The following is a 26,074-nucleotide window of genomic DNA, read 5'->3' as shown; positions in this document are numbered from 1 at the left end:
AGGTTAAGTACGATGGCTTAGCTTTTTTAAGAGCACTTATCACTCTTACAGAGAATTCAGGTAGTGGTCCCAGTAACTACATGGCACTGCAGTTCTGGGGATCTAACGCCCTCTCCTGGCCATTTCAGACACCAGGCATGTATGCAGTCCATTTATACATGCAGGCAGAACACACAAACGTGCCAAAAAAAATTATGTAACATGTAATCACAGGCGGCAGAGCCTATGGCTTCCTCATGTGTATTGGACCGCTTACATTCATTGTCTCTACAACACACACACTTTTCAACTTAAAAGACAGTGCTGAGGGGCTGGAGTGATGGCTCAGTGGTTAAGAGCACAACTGCTCTACCAGAGGACCTGGGTTCAATTCCCAGCACCCACATGGCAGCTAACTCTAAGATCTGACACCCTCACACATACATACATACACCAATGCACATAAAATAAAAGTAAATTTTAAAAAAAGACAGTGCTGAACTATATCTCTCTGCCCCGCCTTAAACTATTTAACCAAGACGGTCTTGAGCTCATGGCAATCTGCCTGCTCCAGACTCCTAAATGCTAAGATTATAGGCCTGAGACACCCCACCCAGCTAACACCACTATTTTCAAATTCCCTCTGGAAATAAGGGGTTACATACAAATCCCTTTTCAACCACCCAGTTTGCTGCCTTTCGCTGAGTAGATAAGCTGTGCCAGTCATTGTGAAAAAGTCTTTATTTTAAGAAAAAAATTTAGTTAACAAAAAATTTAACAAGTTTCACTTAGCAAAATACACCCAAAAGGAAATCACAGTACAAAGAAAGCTTTAAGTCAAGGCCTCACCAATTCCTACAGTATTAGTATTGTGTCTCAATTCTCAAAACTAACTTTTAAAAAGCTTAAACTTAACCTAAAGATTTAAATGAAAATATAAACTAGAATGAACATGAGAAATGCTTCTCTTTGCATCAGGGATCTAGCACCTTGAGTTCTCCAGAAAAGTACATGTCCCCAGTGTGTTCACTGTGGTGTGCTTTAAGATCCACTCAACATACTTAAAACTACAACTCAGATAACATCACTCCTTAAGTATACTACCAAAAATGTTAATTGAGAAAAGCGGAAGAAAATAGTTTTAGTTTACTCAATATTACATGCTAGAAGAAAAGTTTGCATGAGAAACACTGAAGAGGTAATTTTTTAATCCAGATTTCACAAACTCATGGTGCAATGTGGGTCCCCCAGCTTCCTCTAGAGTTATAAACTGCTCTTGACTGCTTTATTGGCTGCCTGTGAAATTTTGATTGAAATAACTCAAATGCTCCTACAATACTAGTCATATCCACCCATGCTGTTTTGACCGCTGTAGCCGGCCCCATAACAGCCACTCACTGACTGGCTCTCCAGGCCACTGTAAGTCGCCTGGGCAGCTGACACTCCCATGCCCTGCATCACCTGGCTGCTATAAGCCCCGTTGCTAGCCCCTGTTGTTGAATTCAGGAAGAGTTCTATGTATCTGTGCTGCATGTTGGCCCTGTCCTTCGACATAGCTGCCACTGCTTCTTCATGGGTGGCAAACTCAACATCAGCTTCTCCCGTCACTCTTCCATCAGGACCAATCTCAATATGAACTCTCACGGGGTTGAGTGGAGAGAAGAAGTTGTAAATGTCGTTCTCCGTTGCTTTGTAGGGCAGCCCTCTCATGTGGACGCAGTGGCCGGTGGTGCTCTGCACTGTGAACTCGCTGTCTCCGTATCTGTGGTCATACATTCCTGAGAGACAGTAGCTGAGGTCTCTCCCAAACAGATCAGTGGTGAAGCCATAGCCATCACTGAGGCCACTGTATTCTTCATAGCCCCCATAGCCTGCACTATAGGCACCAGACCTCATCCTATCCAAGCCTGCCTGTTTCACAATGCCAATGTACCTCCGGGCTGTGCCAGGCCGGTCATAGGGCCCAGGCCTCTGCACAGACATGAACTTCAGAGGTGGATCTGAGTATGACCTAACTTCCTCCTGGCTGCTCTTGAACACTTCGATATACCTGTGTCCTATTCTCTCCTTGTGCTTCCCCAGAGCTTTCTCAGCTAACTCTTGTGAGGCAAACTGAACGAAGGCCTCCCCTGTAATCTTGCCCTCCGGGTCCACAGGTAATGTGATCCCGTTTGGCACAATTTCCAACCCTGAGAAGAACTGAACAATTTCTTCCTTTGTGCATCCAAACGGGAGTCCCCGAAGCCTCACAAAGCCATCATTGGCACTGTCGGCGCTGTTTGGACCACTGTGCTTCAACACCCAATCCATCTCGGTTCTGTGTGACTTGAACACCTCAATATATCGGTGTCCCATGCTTTCCCTGTCTTTTTTCAGAGCCAATTTTACATCATCTTCTGACTCAAGTTCAACAAAAGCCTCACCACTCTGCCTCCCTTCTCTAGTATAAATGAAATGAACACCTGCGACCCCATCATGAATTGTGCAGTCGGAGAGGAAGTTTTGTACGTCCTCAATTGAGCAGGACCAGGGTAGGCCACGGAGTTTGACCACATAGCCTTCACCTCCCTCAGGGCCCAGCATCATGGACACTTGACAAGGCTGATGTCACACAAGCTTGGGCAATTTTTTGTAGCTGAAAAGGAAAAAAAAAAAAACCTACTTTATACAACTTTCACTTAATATGCATCGTAAGATATTCATTAAATGCTATTTTCCCCATTTCACAGATGGAAGGTAAGGATGAGTGAAAATAAAATAGCTGGTTACCAGCCATGGTAGTATATATCTTTAAACCCAGTATTAGGGAAGGGAGACAAGACAGGTAGTGTTCTTTCTGAATTCCAGGTCAGTCTGGTTTACACGGCAAGACTCCCATCCAAAAACAAAACAGGATTCTGCATTCTAAGCCAGATTGGGCTGGTCCAAGTCCCCATCTTTAAAAAATAAACTCCAAAGGTGACCTGTTTGATGTACAGGGTAGCCCCTAAAACATTAAAAACAGAAAACAAAAATACCTCCACCCCACAAGTCATAGTTATCCCTTTTATGTGTTTTCAAAGATTATAGAGATAGCCGGGGGGCGGTTGCGCCTATGCCTTTAATCCCAGCACTCAGGAGGCAGAGCCAGGCAAATCTCTGTGAGTTTGATGCCAGCCTGGTCTACAAAGCGAGATCCAGGACAGGCACCAAAACTACACAGAGAAACCCTGTCTTGGGAGGGGAAAATTAGAGAGATAAAGCAAGTAAACAAAAGACTAGGATGGGTCATAGCTCTGTAAGCCCTTGCCTAGATATATATGCCAGGTTTAACTCAAAACAAAGACCCATCACCACAAAGTCAAGACTCTACCCCAATGTAAAAGGTTTGATTGTTTTTATTTTTCTAGACAGGGTTTCTGTACAGACCTGGCTGTCCTGGAACTCACTCTGTACACCAAGATGCCTGTGCCTGCCTCTGCCTTGCAAGTGCTGGGAATAGAGGCCTGTGCCACCACTATCCAGCTGTAAAATGATTTTTTTAAGAGTATGGACCAATGTATTTGGTATGGAGAAATCAAAAGATAAATAAGTAGTTCCAGGTCATCTTCAACTATTAAATTACATACCTACATGAGATTGTCTCAAAAAGAAAACTAGGAGACAGCAAGATGAGAGTGTATAAATTCCTTGCCACCAAACCTGATCACCTGGAGTTGATCCCTGAGACTGCCCCCCCCAACAGTGGAGAGTCTTGATTCTTCTCACCTCCACATACAAACTCACCTACACACTTGCAAATATAACACATTGAATAAATGAGTAAATGAATAAAGTGGGTAAGTAAAAGAGCCAGGCTCAGGGTGTTAGCACACAAGTAAATCTCTACATAGCCAATCCCAGGCCACCCAGGGCTATATAGCCATACCCTGTCTCAAAACAAGGCAAGGTAGTACACATCTGTAGCCAACATTTAAAGTGAAGACAAGGAAGATCTTTATTTCATGGTCACCTCTGGCTACCTAGTTATGAGCAACCTAGACTACAGAAACATTTTTTATTTTAATAAGAAAAATTTTAGCCTCACTCAAATGTGAGTTAATAAGGAAATATGACACCATTTTGACCCATTTTATCATTTAACTTTAAAATACTGACAAAAATTCCACTTACCTGTATCTACAGCAGATTTGAGACGACAAGAATGCCATCATGTCTCAATAGTTTAGTGGTACTAATGGCACTACTACTACATTGGGAAAATTTTCTGATAGACATAATCATTTTGCCTATGGCATACAGATAAAGACAGGGCAAGCTCAAAGGGAGAGCTAAGTGGGGAATAGCCTGTATATTCCTCATATGCATAATTATATATAAAAATAAACATGCAAGTTGAATAAAGTTGCAGTCACCTGTTAAGTTACCACACCCTAAGCCTGACCTAAATACCTGCAGCAATATAACTAACCTCATTGTAGTGTTGCTATAATGAAGATCTAGCAGACTTTCCTTGTTCACTAAGAATCATGCGTGTATTTTGGAGTAACTGTAATTCAATTTCCAAAGGCAGGACAGATATCCTGTCATCAGGGACCCACACCTGGTCATACTTTTATGGAAGATTATGTTGTTCCCAGATTTAGGTTCACCCTCCCTACTGGAGTAGATCCATGCATCTACTATTTGCTCTTTGATTCCACCTCCAATGATTTCCGAGTAACTCCCAAAGCCCATCCCTAGACCCTACTGCCACCAGTAACTTATAAATACCTAAGTGAAATTTCACACTGTGGAAATCCCAAATTATATCCCCTCCTGCTTTTTGGATAGCCTTGATCCCTCCTTCAGACCTGAGTTTCCTTCTCTTCATTCCACATAAGCCAGCTTGGATTCTCTGTATCATTTTAGCCCCTTCCAACAAACAATTTAATACAGTTCTTTACTGCACAGCTCGACTGATTCTACTGTACTGTACCTTAGCTGTAGTGAGTGGCTCCCTCAGCTACAAACACAAGAAAGGTGTCTTTAGACTATTTTCTTATGGACTTCAGACATTTTGAACCAGTTCATTTGTTTTCAAAACCCGACCTGTGCCTTGTATATTTGGCTGCAACCCTAGTCTCTACCCACTAGAGGGCAGGAGCACTCCTCAATCCACCTTCCTTAATCCACCAGCCAGTCTCTGTAGTAAAGCTGCCCTCATGTTATCCATCAGGCCTCAAATACTATCTACAGTCTGAATTGGTGGCACAGTGCCTGATACTCTGGAGTCTAGGACAAGAAGACCCCAAATTCAAGGTCTGTTAGTTCAATGTGAGATGACTTAACTTAGGGAAACTCAGCCTCTTCTTGGGGGAGGGCTGTCTAGGAGTCCAATGCCTATAATCCCAGAATATGGGGAGCAGAAGTAGGATGAGAAGTTCCAAGCCCAGCTTTATCTACACTACACTAGGCTGTCTCAAAACCGAAAAAGAAAAAAGTATGGAAAACCACATCTACAAAACTACTCTACCTGCCTGCTCTTGGGATACCTCTTCAGATACCTGGGCAGCTTCAGACTCTTCTCTACTTCTCTAGGGACCATGAAATCAACTGAATCAAAACCACAAATAACTTATAATCAAGAAACTGTGTCTTAATTATAACAGCTCTGCTTGGGGTCCAACCTAGAGAAGGTCCTTTATATTCACTTAGCACTTTCTTTGCACCTAATGTGAATAGTACTAACCTATCATCATATAAGGTCTTCTCTGGCTCACTTTGCCTCTAGCTACTTGCTGATTTCCCCTTTTCTTTCTGTAGACTCTTAAAGAGGCTTCCTCAACTGTCTCTTCTCCCAGCCATTAAAATAGCTGGGTTCTTACTAGGCCAAGCCTATCTCTAAAACAAATGTCCTATCTTCATCTCCACAAAATGTAACCATTCCTTCCTGGAAATCCTCATTAGGTGTTCTAATCAGCTCCCCTAGTATTCATGTCACACATGGCTGGGCTCATTGATCTTTAAATGGTCTTTCATTCTACAGCTCCAAGGCTTGAATTTCTACAGACTCTACAAAGGAACAAATCTTTATATAAAGATATTCTCAGATCCAATCAGCTATCTTGAGCACCCAATTCTCACACAGGACCCCTGCCCTCACTCAACCTTAAATCCTATTCTTGTTTTCAGACATGTTTTCTAGGATCTTTACATCCAACTCAGGCTAACCTTCTCACCTCTGCTTAAGACTCCCAAGTGGTGAGTATATAGTATGTTCACCATTCCTAAACCTATTCTTTGATCAAGTACACAGATGATCTTATAAAAAATATTTACGTTCAGGGCTGGAGAGACGGCTCAGTGGTTAAGAGCACTGGTGGCTCTTCCAGGCCCCAGGTTCAATTCCAGGCAACCATATGGCACCTCACAACTGTCTGTAACTCCTGTTCCAGGGGACCTGTCACCCTCACAGGGACATACATGCAGGCAAAACACCAATGCACATAAGCCGGGCGGAAGCCGGGCGGTGGTGGCGCACGCCTTTAATCCCAGCACTCGGGAGGCAGAGGCACTCACTCGGGAGGCAGAGCCAGGCGGATCTCTGTGAGTTCGAGGCCAGACTGGGCTACCAAGTGAGTCCCAGGAAAGGCGCAAAGCTACACAGAGAAACCCTATCTCGAAAAACCAAAAACCATTACAAATACAAATAAAATAAATTTTAAAATGTTTACATTCTAGTAAGCCTACTATAAACTGAAACTACCTGAAGCAAAATATACACATATTATGTACAACCTAGCAGGGTGCACATCTTTAACCTCGCCACTTGGGAGATAGAGGTATTTCTATCTTGGAGTTCAAGACTAGCCTGATCTTCAGAACTAGTTCCAGGACAGCCAGGGCTGAAACCCCATCTCCAAAAAAGAAAAGTGCACAACCTACCCAAAATCATAGCCTGGACTAGGATTTCTTAAATGTGATCAGAACATTTCCATTAGCTACAGCTGGGCAATGTCATAATAAAGCTTTCTTATAAGAAGCTAAATGGGTGCCTTTTCACATCATAAAGCTAAAAAATACTGAATTTAGTCATAGTTAAGTATCTGTCCAAAGGTTTGCCATAGCTCTATACTCAGTGTTTCCTTTCCTGTGGTATTGGGGACTGAGCCAGGGTCTTGCACACAATAGGCAAATACCCGACTACTGAGCTATACCTATCTCCAAACTCTTTTAAACCTTTCAATTTTGTGAGACAATGTCTAAGTTGCCCAGGCTGACCATAAACTTACAGTCCTTTCTTTTGCCTCACCACCCCCACCTAGTAGCTGGAATTACAGTCCTGTACCATCACAACATGGCCTGGTTCAAACATGTTCTTTCTGCAATCTTCTCACACACATCAAATTCCCATACTCCTAGTTCCTCATAACTCTAATAAGAACCCATTTTCTGCTACCCTAACACAATCCTTAAATTTCTCTAAGCACAACTGCAACCCAATTATGTCAATGCCCCACTTCTAAGCCCTATTTCCCAATGGTTATTAGAACAAAGATTGTGAACTAATGGAATCTTTGGATCCTACAGACATTCAGAGCTACATTCTTACCTAGCTTGTATCATTTCTTTTTTCCTTCTTGGTACCTATAATTTCCCCACTCTGTTCCTTGGATGATTTGACACACATAGTAGTTAATTCTCCCTCCAAATATCCTCTGCCCAACCTTGTCTAGCTAAATCCTGATAATCCTCCATGTCTAAGCTCCAATACCTTTCCAAATATCTTCCTATTCTCCATAACCTATCTGATTGGTTCTACCCTTTCCTAACACCCTTTACAGTGGCTTAAAAGGTGTCTTCAAAACCACAGGAGACCCCACTTAGGCTAGACTTTTTGTTGTCAGGTGTCCTCATCCTTAGCAGACTGCACAAACCACAGTAGGCCAAAGATTAGCAAGGGATTAACAGGCCACTTGGGGGTCAACACCCTCCTTCAGACTGTAGCAGCTTAGCCAAGGCTGAAGACATGCAGGAAGCATGAACGAACAAGAATCCCACAGAAGAATTACTTTAGATGCCTGATAATTTTTTAGTAGTTTAGGCCCAAATCATTCTTCCCTGAAAACACCTGGCTACAGCTACTCCTTTCTTTTACTCAGAAAATTTTCTTCTCCATCACTTCTTTCCCAAGACAAGGTTTCTCTGTATAGCCCTGGCTGGCCTGGAACTCAGACCTCAAGAGATCTGCCTTGGCTCTGGCTCCCAATTACTGGGATTAAAGGTGATAAAACTCACTAGATGGTTAAAACTAGTGACAGAAACCTAAACTTTGCTTAAATCGATTATGACTTACATTGACTTATCTTAATAGCTTACCTTAAAGAACCACCACAGGTGCCTTCTGTAGCAAACACTTATGGAAGGTACAAGTTTTCCTTTAAAAAAACAAAACAAAAACACAAAACCCAAGATTGGTCTCATGGCCTCAGAATCCAATGCATTATCATTATAGAGGGAACTCCTGGAGCTGGGTACAGAGAAAGCTAATCATCACAAACCCAAGAAGACATTTATTATAGTCCCAGGAGGAAAATATTTCCTTGTTATTGTTTTCTCTTTTCATGGGTAGAGGAGATCAGCAAACAACCCATTTGCTTAGCAGAGAACTAGGTATACATTATCTGCAGAATTTAAACGTAGGGAGAGAACTCTGAGGGGAAGGCAGCAAACATCCTCGCCAGCAGCCCTTGCACCTAGGCAAGGCTGTTGGATTGGACTCGTTTGAGAATTTTCTCTGAGGGCAGTTCGAGACACCCCAAGACCCTCCTTTATAGTATTCTGATAAATTTACATAAACTATATTTGATGTCTGATCTACTTATTGTGATGGAAAGTATGTAATAATGTGCTCTTGACTAATCATAATACCCATCTGACAAAGTTGTCCCCAAAAGATAAAGACAAGAGCTGAATCCCATAAAATGTCTGATAATTAATCTGCATCTTTTATTTTGGAAATGTGATAGTTCATCTTGCCTGTTGTCTTAAACTAGACGTTATTATACTCACCTCCTCATACTTTCTGTGATTATAACCTCAGACATAGGGGGTAACTGTTAGAAACTTGTTTAAAAGCAATAGTTTCCAACACTCTAAAACTAGGTTTTCATTTCAAGAATCTTCATCCGTATTCCTGTCCGTGAAATATTAAAGACTGTACAACTTTCTTCCACCATTTTACTCCAGTCGTCTACTTTCAGTGGTATACAATACCTGAGGCCTCCTCGGTAACATCACAGGGCAAGAAGCTGGCAGCCTACATTAACCCATTGGCACAAGACTATGAACATGTGAACTGTGGAGACATGCCCAGTGAAAAGTACTGTGCATTCATCCAGAGATTCAGATTTAATTGTAGGACACGCTACTGGAACCGTTTGCGCCGTTCCAGGTGACTAGCTCGTAATACTGTGGCCAGCAAAGGCTTACAGTCGCTCTTAAAAACATACTTCGCAACTTGAGAACTAGTGAAAACCCACTCCTAAATTTAAAAATCCAGGCTGAGATTCTGCTTTTCTTTTCTAACAAGCTACCCACTCTGATACTGGTTAGACTGGATTTTCACTGCCTTCAGGTAGATCGAGGGAAGATAAATGAGGTGCGCCCTTTGAATCCTGGACTAGTTAAGTTTATCGGCCGAACGAACAGGGCGGTTCAAGCACCACCCACCTAGTTCTTTTGTTCAGGGCCCGCTTGGTGGGAGCCCTGCTGCACCCTCCTCCTTACGCATCTTTGTGTTCCAGGAAGTCGCCGGAGTTTTCACTGGGAGCCCGCCCTCACCCTCCCTCCATTTTGTAAATGAGTTTTAACCTCCGGAACGCCGGGAGAGCGTCCTGGCAGGTTCTAACTCAAAGTTCTACTCTTAAGACCACGAGAGTCGCGGCTAAAAGTACTACGCTGCTGCCTTTTCTGCTCTAAAACTTACCACGGAGGCAGAAGTGACTTCTACTTTCAATAAGCAACACGGCTTACGAACCCCAACTCCACCCGACGCTTTAAAAACGCAGAGAGCTCCGGGGAAAGTCCAGGTGCATCTTCTTTTTGTTCTCAACCTGAAATGGAAGTTCAAGTGACCAGGGGCAAGCGCTTTCTGCCGAAGCGGAGCCCCTAAAGACGCGGTTTTGGCGGGAAGCAGGGCCGAGGGCAAGGTGACGCTGCTCCGCGGCCTGCACCCGGTAGTCGACCGCGCCGCGCTGAGAGCGCCGGCCGGGCAGGAAGGTCCGCCCCGGGGCCTGCGCGGGCTCGGGCGGGAGCTTCCGGGCGGGGGCGGGGGGATGGGAGGCTCCTGAGCCTCCGGGGGTGGGGTGGGTGGGGGAGGGGAAGGAGGCTGAAGCAGGAACTCGCGCAGGCCCAGGAGTGGAAGGGCTGGAAGCGGGAAAAGTTCCAGGTGGCCAGGCCGAGTCAGCGACCGGGAACCTGAAGGCTCGGGAGCTGAGCGGGGCTCACCACGCCGAGGACGGGCGCTCAGGTCCGGAGTCCGGGAAGCAGAAACCGCGTGATCTACAGCGGCAGTCGGACTCGGGTCACGGGGTGCAGAGAAGGAAGTGCCCTGCCGGCCCGCCAATATGTCACCAATGAGGAAAGCGTGCCTGCAGGTGTGGCCCGCGAACCGTGCGATTGGCCAGCGCCGGAAATGGGGGAAGGAGGGAAAGGGAAGGGGAAGACTTCTCGCCGAGTTCTCGGTAGAGAGAAGGAGCCACCTGGGCAAAGTCCAAATTACCCGCGGGGGAGGCGGAGGGGGGGGGAGACGCAACCGAGTAAAACTGAATCACCTCGGACTGGGATACAGAATGGAAACCTGCCAACACACAATACTTTGTTTTGTTCACTTGACCATGAAAACTCATGGTTATTTTCCATGCCGAACCATAACTTTGAAAACCAACTCCTGCTGGGCGGTGGTGGCGCATGCCTTTAATCCCAGCACTGGGAAGGCAAAGGCAGGCGGATCTCTGCGCGCCTGGTCTACAGAGTAAGTTCCGCGACAGCCAGGGATACACAGAAACCGTATCATCGCCCCCTCCCCCAAGTGCCCTTGCACCTAGAGGCTGACATCTCAAGTTTGAGTCCCCAATTTTTGAGTGCACAATTTTTAAAAATCAATTCCTAAAGCCTGTACCCAACAAGCAATCACAAAATGCATTCTAATTCAAAGCATCTGGATTCAGCAATGACTGGATATTTCTTTTTTTTTTTTTTTTCTGAGATAGGGTTTCTCTGTAAAGGCCCTGGCTGTCCTGGAACTCGCTCTGTAGATCAGGCTGGCCTGGATCTCTCCTGCCTGCTAGGATTAAAAGAGTGGGCCACCACGACCCAGCGGTCATATATTTGAGAGCCCAGTGAGATGGGAATAGTACTACTAGCCTTCCAAGCCTGACACCTTAGTTCCATCCACAGGACCCACATCATACAGTATGAAAGGAGAAAGGAATTGAAGTTGTCCTCTGACCTTAAGCGCCCTTAGAGTCAACCCCTCCCAATCGCATACACAAATTATACACTTTAAAATGCTATTGCTACCAAGGTTATTTCTTGTGGAGACTGGAGAAACTTACAGAAATGTCCCAAAAGGAAAGAGAAACATGAAACAAGGAGGGCCATTATTAACTGAAGCTGGTGATGGCTGCAAATTCTTATGCTTTTTTTGTTTGACTCTTGATAACTTGAATTAACTTCACAGAAGAAAGTTTTACAGAAATACCACTGTTCAGGACTAAAAGGACAAGGTACAGTAAGAAATCTTTCTGCCAGCCTGGGCTACAGAGTGAGTTTCAGGAAAGGTGCAAAGCTACAGAGAAACCTGTCTCAACAACAACAACAAAAAAAAAAATTAAAAATCTTTCTGTAACAGCTCCAACAAAGACAATGTAGGACTTTAAAAATGTGTTGATGGGGGCGTATTTGATGGGGGGGGGAGACTGGGTCACATGCAGAAGAGACTTCCAACTCAACATGGAGCTTAAGCTCAATTTGAACTTCTGATTTTTTTTTTGCTGAGCTTTTGGACAATCTTCCTGCCCCAGCCTCTTCAATGCTGGGATTACATACATGGTCCACCATGACTGGTTTTATGGGATGCTATTCATTAACTCCAGGACTACATGCTAAGTGCCAGATCAACTCAGCTAACTTCTCCCAGCTCCAGTTTTGATTCTTGATACAATTGAACACTGACCACAAATTTCTGTTTATATGTATCTGTGGGTGTTCCAAAATAAAGGAGTTGGGATCATAGGTGGTGGCACTGCATATACCTGTTACCCCAACATTTGGGCAGCTGAGGAAAAATGATTTTTATGGAAACTCCAAGTCAGCTGGGAGACCCTGTCTCAAAGACAATGCCCCCTCCCCCAATAAACCCGTATCCACTTTTCCTGTTCTTCCAGAAAGCTGGGTGGGGTTTGGCTCCTATACACAGGTCAAGCAGCTTTTCTGGCCTCTGTGGGCACTGACAAACATTTCATACATTGAAATATCACACATGAATAAATTAATAAACAGTTGTTTTCAACAGACACAACCAAAAATATTTGTAAATGAGATGGTAAGACACTACTAGGATTTTCCTACAATGTAGGAAAAAAGAACTAATGTCTATCATTCTATTCAGTTCTATTACAGATGAATGAATTGTATCCTATTTGTTTGAAACAGTCCATTGTAAGAATGCTACCAACCCCAAATCCTTGCTTATAATTCCTCAAATTTAATTTGAGTATGTCAGTTAAGTAGTAGCATAGGTCTAAAAAGCCCCAAATGTTATGTTCCATCCCCACCACCAAATGAAATCCAGAATGGTGACTGAAGCAGCCTGCCTGTATATACCAAAGCACTTGGGAAGGTTGAAGATCAGAAAACAAGGCTGGCCGAGCGGTGGTGGCGCACGCCTTTAATCCCAGCACTCGGGTTCGAGGCCAGCCTGGGCTACCAAGTGAGTCCCAGGAAAGGCGCAAACCTACACAGAGAAACCCTGTCTCGAAAAGAAAAAAAACAAAACAAAAAAAACAGAAAACAAGGCTGTAAATGGCTCTGCAGGTAAAGAAAGATGACAGCTGTCAAGCCTGTCCACCTTAGTTCTATTCCCAAAACCGTGGATAAAATTGACTTTTTTTTTCCCTCCAGAGACAGGGTTTCTCTGTGTAGTTTTGGTACCTGTTCTGGTTCTAGCTCTGTAGACCAGGCTGGCCTTGAACTTACAGTGATGTGCCTGGCTCTGCCTCCCAAGTGCTGGGATTAAAGGCATGTGCCCCTGCCCCACCCCCGGCTAAAATTGACTTCTACAAGTTACTATCCTCTAAAGTAAAAAAGAAAAAATAGTAGGGGTTTGGGGGTGGCCAACACCTTCAATTCCAGTAGTCCGGGGCACTGGCCAGCCTTGTCTACATAGCCAGCTCCAGACCAGCCAACTACATAGCAAGACTCTGTCTCAATAAATATATAACTCAAGACCACTCCTCTGGAATACACTGAGTTTCCAGGCCAGCCAGGGGTTACATGAGACCATGCCTATTAAAAAGCACATCATCTAAATTCTAAGTCTGAATGCCTTTAATCCCAGCATTTGGGAGGCAGAGGCAGGCAGATCTGAGTTTGGGGCCAGCATGGTCTAACAAAGGGAATTCCAGGACAGCTTCGGTTACACAGAGAAACCCTGTCTCAACCAACCCCACCAACGCTGACCCTGCCCACCCCCCAAGACAAATAATTCATACCACAGAACTGAAACAGTACTAAATAAAAACCCAGCCACCAAATTAGTTTGTTCAGGACTGGTAAAATAGCTCAGATGAGCCGGGCGGTGGTGGTGGTGCACGCCTTTAATCCCAGCACTCAGGAGGCAGAGCCAGCCTGGACTACCAAGTGAGTTCCAGGAAAAAGCGCAAAGCTACACAGAGAAACCCTGTCTCGAAAAAACAAAAAAAGCTCACAAGTTTCCATGAAAGAGGCCCTCCTGTGTAAGGTTCCCGAGCTGAGAAAGGGAAATTTGGGTTGTCTCTAGCAAGAGTATTACACCCAAGTCTCAACTGCCTTGAAAAAAAAATCTTGCTGCATTAAGAGTAGCATGCATTTTATCACTCACTTTACCAAATTCATGTGGCAGTCAAGTAGATGAATGAACTGGCTTGTGACTTAAGGCGAGTACTACTACATCTCAGTCATGATACATTTTGTCCTGTAAGGAAACACTGCAGAAAAGGAAGAAACGAAGTTTAAGGCATGGTGACAGGGGCCTGTAATCTTATCACTGTGGACAGTCAAGCAGGATAATGAGTTCATCAAGTCTGCTTCTGCTACACAGAAGTCTAAGGTTGAGAACTACATGAGACTATATACTATGTATTTATATACTAGTATGGCATTTTGTATCCTAAAGCCAATGGGGAGTCAATTGCTTCCATGACTGGTTTTCTTTTGGTAGGTTTTGTTTTTTGAGATATGTCTGTAGCACCAATGGCCTTAAAACTCCTGATTCTTCTACTACCACCTCCTTAAGGGTACAGATCTATAATCCCAATTTTCACAAGGCTGATGCAGATGACTTCAAAGCCACCCTGGAACTTGAAAAGTCTGAGCTACAGACACTGTCACAGGGCAAAGAACAAGAAGAAGGAAGAAAGCATATACTGGGGACAAGATGGAAAGTAAAAGACTTTTTGGGGCTAGAGAATGGAAAATGATATGTGATATACATGTAGAATTCACTTAACTGGTCAGAGTCCCATTAACCAAGAAATAAGAATACAGACAGGGCTGGGCGGTGGTGGCGCACGCCTTTAATCCCAGCACTCGGGAGGCAGAGCCAGGCGCAAAGCTACACAGAGAAACCCTGTCTCAAAAAACAAAACAAAAAAAAAAAAAAAAAAATACAGACAGTATAAATGCAGACACTAGCCAGGAACAGTGGCTCACACCTGTAATTCTAGCACCTGCAAAGTAGTTATCACTGGGATAAGGAGATCCAGGTCATCCACCATACAAATTGGTAGAGGTCAGCCTAAACTACATGAAACCGTCTCAAAATTTTTTTGAAAAGATGGTGTGGTGGCACATTTTTAATGCCAGCAGTTGGAGGTCGGCTTGGTTTACATATCAAGTACCTGGTCAGCCAGGACCCTGACTCAAAAACTAAATAAATGCAGGCAATGATGCCAAAAAATTTACAAAATGGGAAATACTGGCATTGTTCTGCCTGCCTGGGATGACACAGAAGTCGAATAGGAAATCAACTAAAAGATGCATAAATAAATGTAAGCAATAACAAATTAGTTTTAATCAGAGTCCTAAAAATGTGACATTTAAGGAGGCATGGTAGCACAGGCCTTTAATCCCAACACTCAGGAGGCAGAGGCAGACAGATCTGTGAGTTAGAAGCCAGCCTGGGACAGAATGTGTTCCAGGATAGCCAGGAACTACATACACAGAAACCCAAACCCTGTCTGGAAAACTTAAAAAATAAAATTAAAATGGAAAAATGTATTATGTAGCCCAGGTTGGCCTCACACTTTCCAGGTAGCAGAGTTAGTCTAACTTTTTTGTTTTGTTTGAGACAGGATCTCCCTTAAGTAGTCTAGGCTTGCCTAGAAGTTGTGGCAGTCCTGGCTCTGCTGTCTCCCAAATGCTGCGATTACAGGCATGCAACACCATCACATAGCAGAGCCAGTAATCTTTTTAGCTTTATTTTCTGGTGCTAGGGATCATACCCAAGGCCTGGCACATATTAGGTGAGTGCTCTCAATCACTAAGAAAACTCTCAGTCCTAAATTAGCTATTTTTGTTCAATTCAGCAACTCTTAATCATTTCTTCCTGTCATGAACTCACTTAAGAACTATGGGGGAAAAATCTTATGGTGTTAGATATATACCAACAATGTGTATTACATGCCAAGTCCAATACACTAAACTACTTTAAAACTAACCAAAAGGACAAATTTATACTAAGTGTGAAACAATTACACTGACACTAACTACTGACAACAGGTCTCATGTGTTACAGGCAAACTTGTTAAAACTTGTTATGTAGCTAATGCTTACCTGGAGAAACTCATCCTCCTAGCCTCCATCCCCAAATGATGGTATTACAGGCATGCACACCACAACTGGCCTATTGATTGTTATTCTTCCTATGTCAAGAATTAAGATATGTAAGGTAACAATGGAAAACAAGACAAATGTAAAATTGTGAATTTTAGTTATGTTTATGAAAAAGTATTGCTATTGGACTTTCTGTCATCATTGAGTAGAAAATGCCATGATTTGGGTTAGCTGGTAACCCTCTCCCCATAGTTAAGTGAGAAATGAGTATGTGGTATGTATGTAAATTCTGCTAAAAAAAAAAAAAACTACAACTGAAAAGATGGTAGACTCTCGAATTTACCAGCCCTGTTAATAACTTCCTGTAACTCTTTCCAAAGTGGTCAGTCACAGAAGAACTCAGGATGCCTGTGGCTTGGGCCCCTGGTCTCCAAGAGACCTCCACATTAAGTTAGAAAAGGATGGGTGGTTCTTCAGGAGGCCACAGAAAGACAAACGCTTCACCAGATCTAAAGTAACTGGTTACAGGAGCCCAAAACTGCTACTGTAAACTCAACCACAATCCACTGCTCTGGAAGGGAAAATGGAGAACAGATGCAAGAGCAGAATGGAGCTAAGAAACATGACAGTGGCTGGCTCTCCCACCCAGGGATAAAAACTGCCACACTTCAAAGGTAGGCATTTTCACAGAACAAATGCCTTACATATTTTAATAAGCATTCCCTGAAACAAACACCACAAATATTTTATCAAGGGGAAAATACAAAACACAAGCGCTTAAAGATGCTCCTACCATTTAAACATCATTTAAATATTGTTTTTGTTTTTGTTTTTTTCGAGACAAGAGTTTCTCTGTGCAGCTCTGGCTGGCCTGGAACGTACTCTGTAGACCAGGCTGGCCTCTAACTGAGAGATCCACCTACCTCTGCCTCCCAGTGCTGGAATTAAAGGCATTTGCCACCACCATCTGGCCAAATTTTTTTTTAAACAGGAGGCAGAGGCAGGCTGATCTTTTTTGAGTTCCAGGACAGCCAGGGCTACACAGAGATACTGTCTTGAAAAACTAAGAAAAAACTTATTTCATGTAATGAGTATTTTGTCTGCATATATTTATATGCACACCACATACATTCCTACATATGGCTGTTAGCCATCATATGGGCACTGTGAATTGAACCAGGGTCCTCCGTAAGAACACCAAATTCTTACATCGGTCTTTAAAAAGCCCCCTTTTAAAGACTTTTAGTCTGATTGCCGGGCGGTGGTGGCACACACCTTTAATCCCAGCACTCAGGAGGCAGAGCCAGGCGGATCTCTGTGAGTTCGAGGCCAGCCTGGGCTACCAAGTGAGTTCCAGGAAAGGTGCAAAACTACACAGAGAAACCCTGTCTCGAAAAACCAAAAACCAAAAACCAAAAAAAAAAAGACTTCTAGCCACCAGAAAACAAACTTCCGTTAAGCCACCAGTATTTTAGCATTTTGTCTATCTTCCCTGTCTTCAAATTCAAGAGATTCACCCACCTCTGCCTCCCAAGTACAGAGATTAAAGGCTGGAACACACCTGGCTCTTTTAGACAGGTTCAAAAGAATCTCTTGTAACCTAGGCTGACCTTAAACTCCAGTCCCTGTCCCCCTCCAAGCCCCACCTAAGTGTTAGGATCACAAATAGGCATGGGACACTACACCTCATGCTTTGTGTTTCTATGTTAAAAAAAAAAAAACAAACCTCCTAACCCAAGGCTATTTTACACCTTATAGTTCAAGTACATTTTAATCAACTGAAGCATCTTTTCCATTTTCAGAATTTAGCTTCACAAACTAATTTCAATTAGGAAGGCAGATTCCAAAGTCCTAAAATGTGAGAGTTTACACAGAGCAGTTAACATCCTGATCAAGCTAGAGTAATCAATCCCTTACAAGTTTAACCATTACTCGAATCCCAGCACTCAGGAGGCAAAAAGCAGGTGAATCTGAGTTCCAAGCCAGCCAGGGATACCTAACACAGTAAAACTATGTCTTTAAAACAAGGGGGGGGGGGGGGGAGAACATTACAACTTAGCACATATCAATGGAGACAAAGTATGAATATGAAATGAGATCATTTCTTAACTGTTTTTTTTTTTTTTTTGTAGGTAATGGTATGGTTGCTCTTCCTTCACTCAGGACCTGTCAACAACCTAGTAACTCAGCGGGACATCAAAAATATACAGGTACACATGCAAAACAGATGAATAGGTGGAAAAGGGAAAAGGATCAGGGGAGAAGAGTCTAAAGAGTAAGAAGAGAATATCAAAATATATTACAGACATGTCTATAAAAATATACAAGTCTATATATAGGACTCCGACTAATGTGAGAATCCAAACCTACTAATACCAAGACTGTAATGATAATCTCACTACATTTTAATACCAGCACCTGACAGGATTACTGGGCTACACAGGAGTGTATCTCTCAACCCTCTCTCCTAGCAGGGAGGCACACTCACTACTCATGAAGCAGCAGCAGCTTTATATGACAAAGAAAACACTAACCAGTAGTGTGCCTATTAGGACCACAGACCCAATAAAAACACTTGCAAAGATAACTACCAATATGTAGGAAAAATAAAGAGCTAAGATTAAAAACAAAAATAAAAACCACTTGTGGTTTACAATGTACTTCTATTAGTGCCAGATTTGGAGTAAAAAGTAATTTGTAAGATTGCCAAGACACCTTCTGCCTACTAAATGAGGCAGAACCTTGTTTGGCTCCTGACTCAAACTTGTCAGCTGTATGTACAGTATTTGAAGCTGCATGCGGTAGCCTATACATACATGTAATCCTGCTCTCAATCTCAGCACTGGAAGGGGAGCCTGAGAGTCCTCAGTTTGAAGTCAGCTTGGGATATTGGGCAATACTTGGGGAATATTATTTTAAGGTGTGTTATTTTGTTGCATTTAACACTGTGAAGCTGTGTTACTGTGCCTGTCTAAAACACCTGATGGTCTAAATAAAGAACTGAATGGCCAATGGTGAGGCAGGAGAAAAAACAGGCGTGGATGGCAGGCAGAAACTTTCTATAGTTTATAAAGAGAAATCTGGGCTGGAGAGATGGCTCAGCGGTTAAGAGCACTGGCTGTTCTTGCAGAGGCCCTGAGTTCAATTCCCAGCAACCACATGGTGGCTCCCAACCATCTGTAATGAGATCTAGTGCCCTTGTCTAGCATGCAGACAGAACACTGTATACATAATAAATAAAAAAAAATTAAAAAGAAAGAAAGAAAGAAAGAAAGAGAAATCTGGGAAAAGGAAGGAGCCAGCCACCCAGCAAGCCATGGAGTAAGAAACAAAAAAAGATACACAGGAATAGAGAAAGATAAAGTCCAGAGACAAAAGATAGGATAATTTAAGGAAATCAGGCTAGAAACAAGCCAAGCTAAGGCCAAGCACTTATAAGCCTCCGTGGGTGTTTTATTTGGGAGACAGGTGGCAGGCTCCTCAAAACAGCAAAAACATCCAACAATACTGCACTTTTAAAATTTAAAAAGGAGCCAAGGCGTGATGGCACACACCTTTAATCCAAGCGGTCAAGAGGCAGAGGCAGGAGGATCTGAGTTTGAGGCCAGCCTAGTCTATAGAGCCAGCTACATAACAACCAGGGCTACAAAATAGACCCTGTCTCAAAAAAAAATTAAATTTTTTTTTCAAAGTGAAAAGCGTTACAGGATAAAAGCATCTGCTGACCCATCACTCAGGAGGCAGAGCCAGGCGGATCTCTGTGAGTTTAAGGCCAGCCTGGGCTACCAAGTGAGTTCCAGGAAAAGGTGCAAAGCTACACAGAGAAACCCTGTCTCGAAAACAAAAAAGCATCTGCTGAAAGCCTGATGACCTCAGTTGTATCTATCCCAGAACCCACCAGTAGCAAAGGGAACCAACAAAGCTGTTGTCCTCTGACCTTTGGCATGTTCCTGGTAGCATCTGCCCACACCCACTCACCCACATATGTCATATACGTTAAAACTTTAATTTTTTATGGAAAATTAATGCTACTCAGTACGAGCACCTGCCTAGCATTTAAAGAGCCCCAGTTGTGGTCTCTGGCAACAAATCTTTGTAGATTTGAGTTCCGTCTTCCTCTGCTGAGCCCCCACCCCCCAAGAACCCTCTCTGTTAACACAAACAGTGGAGAAAGAAACCCTAATGGAAGGCAAGGCAGTCCCTGTCAGACCTAAGTCCTAATTTCCAATTGTGTCCCTGGTGAGTGTGATTTCTTCCAGTCTCCATTTTCTCTTCTGTACCATGGGATTAAGAATGCCATTGGGACTCTCTTCAGTCTTCAGATTCTCAACAGCCTATGGCAAAATGGCAGACACTTCTACTTGCCTAGTATTTTCTTTTAAGCCATTTCTATTTTAAACAATGGTGAGGTTTTTTGTTTGTTTGTTTCATTTGTTTTTGGTTGGTTTTGGTTTTAAGACAGTGTTTCTCTGTGTAGACCAGGCTGTCCTCAGATCTCTAGAGATCTGCCTGCCTGGATTAAAGGTGTGCACCAGCACCACCCAGCCTTAGTCAAAGCTTTTTGCTGAAATTTTTTTTAACACCACCTTTAATCCCAGCAATCCACAGCACTCAAGGCAGAAGCAGGTGGATTTCTGTTTGAGGCCAGCCTCATTTATACAGTGAGTTCCATGTGCCAGCCAAGCTGAATAGTGAGACCCTATCTCAAAAAAAATTAAACATTTTCCATTTTATTTTAGAGTCAAGGAGCCCAAGTTTTTCCTTCAACTCACTATGTAACCCAGCCTTGCCTTGAACATTGCCCAGGAAGAGACATATATACATATATAATGAAAAGAATCAATCTTAAAGCAAAGTTAACTACAAAAATGGACACGATGCCTGACAGATGTGATTCAGTGACAGATGTGATTCAGTGACAGATGTGATTCAGTGACAGATGTGATTCAGTGACAGATGTGATTCAGTGCGTATGGAGTGCTTGCCTGCCGACCATGCCCAGTACCCATTAATGTTCCTGTAATCCAAAGCAATCTAGGGGAACTTGGTGATCAGGAATTCAAAGTCATCTTCAGTGATTATGCTGCCTTGGAGGCCCAGCCTGGGCTACATCAGCCTACTCCCCTCCCCCAATACTTAACAGCAAAAAAAAACCAAACAAACAAAAACAAAAAACAAAACAAAAAAAACCCCACAACTTTCTAAGTCTGTAATCGCAGCAATAGGGAGACAGATAAAAGGCAGGAAGATCAAAAGTTCGAGCCAGACTGAACGACAGAATACTGTTAAAAAGTAGTCTAGGAGTCGGCCATGGTGCTGCAAGCCTTTAATCCCAGCACCCGGGAGGCAAAGGCAGGCAGGCAGATCTCTGTGAGTTCCAGGACAGCCAGGGCTGTTAAACCCTGGGGGTGGGGTGGGATGGGGGTAGCATCTAAACCCAGTAATCCCAGCACTGGAGAGACAAAGGCAGGCAATGTCGGGTTCCAGGCTAGCCTGGTCTACATAGTCCCAAGACAGGCAGGAACAGAAAAATGTCAATTTAAAAGTCTAGGTATACAACAAAATAAACTACAAATCTCAAAATTTACTGGAAATATAAACTTTCTACTTTAAAATTAAAATACCGTCAAAAAAAGCACCACTTCCCTGACCTATTTGTCTACCCGACAAATATTTCTATTTTTAATAAAAATTCATAAGCACAATTCCTAAAAAAGTACTTCGAGATTGTTCAGTGGGTAAAGACGCTTTTTGCAATAAAGACGGACCTGAGTTCACAATCTCTGAACACAATATGGAAGAACTGACTGGCCCCACGTTTTTTATTTCCCTTGACCTCTACTAGGAAGCTGTGTTCAAACTTTTTTTTAAAAAGATTTCACTAAAGTAGTAACTATATCAAGATATCTTACGACTTGATCAATTAAATAATTATTTAAAAACTCTCTGGTAACGGCGGGCATGGTGCCGCATGTCTTTAATCCCAACATTCGGGAGGCAGAGGCAGAAGGATCTGAGTTCGAGGCTAGCCTGATCTACCAAGTGAGTTCCAGGACAACCAAAATTACAAAGAATCCGCCTGGGGGGATGGGGGGGCACACCACGCTTGAGAGGGATTCGCGTGGCCCAAGCATAATCAGTTCGATCCCCGGGATCCAAACTCTGGAAGCGCTAGCTGTCTTCTCAAGTTGTCCTCTTACCTCTAACACTACTGCCCCACACATATACACAAACGTAACAAAGAGAAACGAAGGGGAAAAAAGCCCTCTGTTCTACGGGATTTCGGCAGTCAAAGCCACACTGCCCAGGCTCCCGACTGATCCTGCACAGCAGCATGGCGGCCTCCCGCGCTGGGCGCTCGCCCAACCACTCAGCAGCCCCAGGCGCAGACGACAGCTCGCAAATAGTTGTGGCAGGTAGGACAGGGGCCCATGCGTTTGTGGCCCGGCTGCCAGGGAGAGGACAAGCCGCGGAGGGCGCTCCGAGGAGTGGCTGTCTTAGGGCACGTGGGGCGGCCTCTCCGGTACGCTCAGGGCGGCTGGGGCCAGCGTCCCGCCATCTCGGGAACGCTCCGGAGAGCGCGCGCGGGGGAAGGCCGGGCAGGCCGACCTCAAGTTTCACCCGAACCGTAAAGATCCACAAACACACCCGAAAGTACTTGGAACTCAAGCACACAGCCGACTAACCTCCCTGGGAAGAGGCTCCACCACCCCAACCGCGAACACGGTACCTCCGAGGGCCCGGATCGACACAGGCCGATGCTCCCGACTCCCGGGCCGCCACGAGGAGGAAGAGGCCGGAGGCTCGGGCCAGGCGTGGGAGGAGGGCGGGCTCGTCCCTCCCAGTCTTGTGAAACTCCGGGCGCCTCCAGCCACGTGAGCGACGGCTTTCCTTTCTCAAAACTGCAACTAGCGCCCCGGCCCGCCCAGAGACTGTCGAGCGTGTCCCGCCCCGGGGAGAAACGCTCCGCCCTGCCCCCCACCCCCAAATACCCAGCAGCGGGCGCGCTGCGTGCGAGCAGTGCCTGCGGGCATGGCCCTCAGCGAGAGCCGCCCTTCTCCGCGGCGTGGACCTCGGGGACGGTGTCCGGGGCCCCACACCTCCGTCCCCGCGGCCGGACCCCTAGCGGAGTGACTCCAGACTTCGGATCCCGTCCCCCACACACACCTCTCCCGCCCGAAAACCTCAGCCACGCGGCCGGACCCGTCCGAAAGACTCCCAACTCGGTCTGCCAGGCACACTCCCCACTTCGGGTGTCCACCCCGGCCTCCGGCCTCGGCCACGCGGTCCCTGGCCCCAGGGGCACTCTTCGCACGGCCACAGGCGTGCGGCCGCCACCTCGCACCTGTCCTTCCTCAAGCCCAATCCCGCGCCCGCGGTCCGACGCCCGAAGGGGCCCGGGCGCCAGCCCACCCGGTTGGCGGCCCTCACCTCGGGCTCCTTGTCTCCACGCTCCCACTCACATCCGGAACCTCGCCGGCCCTCAGAGCACCTAGAGGGTGGAACCCCGGGGACTTGGCAGTTGTAGCTGAGGCAGTTGAGGCTTGTTTACTGTCACCATGGAAACCCCCAGACGCGCGCTCGCGGCGGGGCCTCCGCGGGGCGAGTCAGCCGCCCGGCCCGGCCTGGTCCTCAACTCCCGCCCGGGGAGCGCCCACGGCGCTTCCGGAAGCCCTCCTGATCCCCGGTCCGATCCCCGCTCGACCCACGCCCCGAGCACCCGGAAACAGTAGCCCGGGGAGCCCACTTTCCCTTCCCACAGCCGGCGTGACCGCGGGCTGGCCTTCCCCGAACCCCACCTTCAGGAAGACGAGGCGCAGTCCTCCTTCCACGACGAAGCCGGAAGGATGCAAGACCGTGGCGGGGCGGAGCCTCAGGCAGCGGACATCCGGGCACCGGGCCGCCGCGGCGCCATTCTGACGAGCCCAGATCCGAGCCCAGGATTGGCCAGCCGGGCGAGGGGCGGGGCCGGGGCGTGGGCCCGCCTCTGAATCCAGGAAAGGACAGCGACGGCGCAGGCGCACACCTTCATGGAGCCGGGCGGGAGAGCGGGAGGAGGGGAAGAGGGGGAGGGGGAGAGGGAATGGGGCGGATGAAGAGGAGGACAAGGTGGGGGGGGGTCCATGGAGAGCCTCACGACTTGTGGGCTCTGGGAGGACGCTGAGTGCTGCACGCGCGTCTCCGCACCCCGAAACATGACCCCACAGGGTTCAATAACCGCGTGTGAGCGGAAAACTAGTGTCGTGTCTTACGTAAAAAGAAAGACCGCCTAAGGGCGTCTCAGAGGGACAGTCTTGAGAGATTTGTCTCAAGTTGTTGAAAGCCCCCAGCCACAGGGTTTTAAGTTTCAGACTCGGCACTTCCTGGAGTGCAGGGACAGATTTTCTTGATGTGTAATAATTTGGGAGGACTTTTCGTGAGATGTCAAGATACAGGCTAAGCTGAAGATTATTTGTAAAACCCCCAGAGCCTCCTAGGCGCGCGTGGGACACGCGCTGGTAATCTCTGCATGGAGGGGGCTGAGGCTGCATGGGCGCGAGCCGCTGCCTCTAAAGAAACACTGGAGACATGACAGGGCTGTTCAGAATAGTCTCAGGTTATAAGTGAACGATAATGATGAAGGAAAAGTTCATAAAACAACACACCAGACTGCCACCAGGAAATAGAAAACTAACTTTCAGGGGAGAAATTGTCCAAGAAGAAAAATGGAGGCCAAATGATAGAAAACAGATCCTACAAAAGTTAAATACGTATTCTTGTGTGTATATTGAGCTTTAAACCTAGGACCTTGCACAAGTTTTAACAAACTATGTCCCCCACCTCTGATGCTTTTTTGCACTGGGGAAAAAAATCCGAATATATCACCTTGCTGGTGTGGAGGTAGAGGAGAATCCTGGGTAGTCTGTCTCTTTCTTTCTTTTTTCTTTTTCTTTTTTGGAAACAACTTATTTTTAATGATTGTATGGTATTCTGCCTCATGAATGTCTCTTTCTTTATATGGGGTCCGGGATCAAACTCGGGTTGGCAGGCTGGTGCAGCAAGTGCCTTTATCTGCTGAGACATCTCACCCTGCCTTTCGGGTTGTTCTGTTCCTGATTTTTAAGGTGTATTACTATTGGTAGAGGAAGGTGCAAGTGCCTCCCACCCTTGTGGAGGCCAGAGGGCAACTTTTCGTGTTGGTTTTGTATTTACCTTTGTATGAGCTCCAGGGATCGAACTTAGATTGTCAGTCTTACACAGCCAGAGATTTCATTTGCCAGCTCCCTCTCCTGTCCAGACTGTCCTCCAACTCGTAAGCAATCCTGTTTTAGTGTTAGTTTAGTGTGTTTATTATTTTTGCTTGTTTGTTGCATCATGATGTGTATGTGGATATCAGAGGACAACCTTCAGGATTTCATTCTCTCCTCTCACCATGTGGGTCCCAGACATTGAACTTAGGTGGTTAGGGGTGTGACAGCAAGTACCTTTGCCCTCTGAGCCATCTCACTACATACCCCTTTCTGATTTTTTTTTTTGGGGGGGGGGGTTTGAGACAAGGTTTCTCTGTGTAGCTTTGCGCCTTTCCTGGAACTCACTTTGGAGACCAGGCTGGCCTCAGAGATCCACCTTCCTCTGCTACCCGATTACTGGGATCAAAGGCATGCGCCACTACCGCCTGGCTCTTTCTATATTTTTTTAAAGATTTTTTTGTTTTGTTTTGTTTTGTTTTGTTTTGTTTGAGACAGAGTTTCTCTGTGTAGCTTTGGAGCCTGTCCTGGAACTTGCTTTATGGACCAGGCTGGCCTTGAACTCACAGAGATCTGCTGCCTCTGCCTCAGGCATGCTGGGATTAAAGGCGTTTGCCACCACTGCCCGGCTAAGATTTATTTTTATTAATGTGTGTGTATGCATATCAGTGTGAGTGTTCACCATATGTGGGTGTCTATGGAGACCAGAAAAAGGTGGGAATCTTCTGGAGCAGGAGTTACAGGCAGTTGTCTGTTGCCAGATGTGGGTGCTGGGTACTGAACTTGGGTCGTCTACAAGAGCAGCAAGCCTC

At 45.4% G+C, this 26,074-nt stretch overlaps 1 protein-coding gene across 3 annotated transcripts; it reads right to left on the bottom strand.

Moving 5' to 3' along the window:
• Positions 1-702: 702 nt before the first annotated feature.
• Positions 703-23,961, bottom strand: Hnrnpf (heterogeneous nuclear ribonucleoprotein F). Of its 3 annotated transcripts, none has more exons than XM_059258455.1 (4): positions 23,835-23,961; positions 9,929-10,055; positions 8,320-8,378; positions 703-2,614 (listed from the first exon to the last, which is right to left on the bottom strand). In XM_059258455.1, the coding sequence occupies exon 4, from the start codon at positions 2,563-2,565 to the stop codon at positions 1,318-1,320; it is 1,248 nt and encodes a 415-aa protein (XP_059114438.1). In that variant the 5' UTR covers positions 2,566-2,614; positions 8,320-8,378; positions 9,929-10,055; positions 23,835-23,961; the 3' UTR covers positions 703-1,317. The 3 variants fall into 3 exon arrangements, with proteins under 3 accessions (XP_059114438.1, XP_059114437.1, XP_059114439.1); XM_059258454.1 differs by lacking the exon at positions 23,835-23,961 and adding an exon at positions 23,467-23,597; XM_059258456.1 differs by lacking the exon at positions 23,835-23,961 and adding an exon at positions 22,766-22,864.
• Positions 23,962-26,074: the final 2,113 nt, after the last annotated feature.

The sequence above is a fragment of the Peromyscus eremicus genome, chromosome 3, assembly GCF_949786415.1.
Source record: "Peromyscus eremicus chromosome 3, PerEre_H2_v1, whole genome shotgun sequence".
NCBI classification, from domain to species: domain Eukaryota; kingdom Metazoa; phylum Chordata; class Mammalia; order Rodentia; family Cricetidae; genus Peromyscus; species Peromyscus eremicus.
Note: the sequence above shows the minus strand (reverse complement) of the source record. Positions and strands in the feature narration are given on the sequence as shown.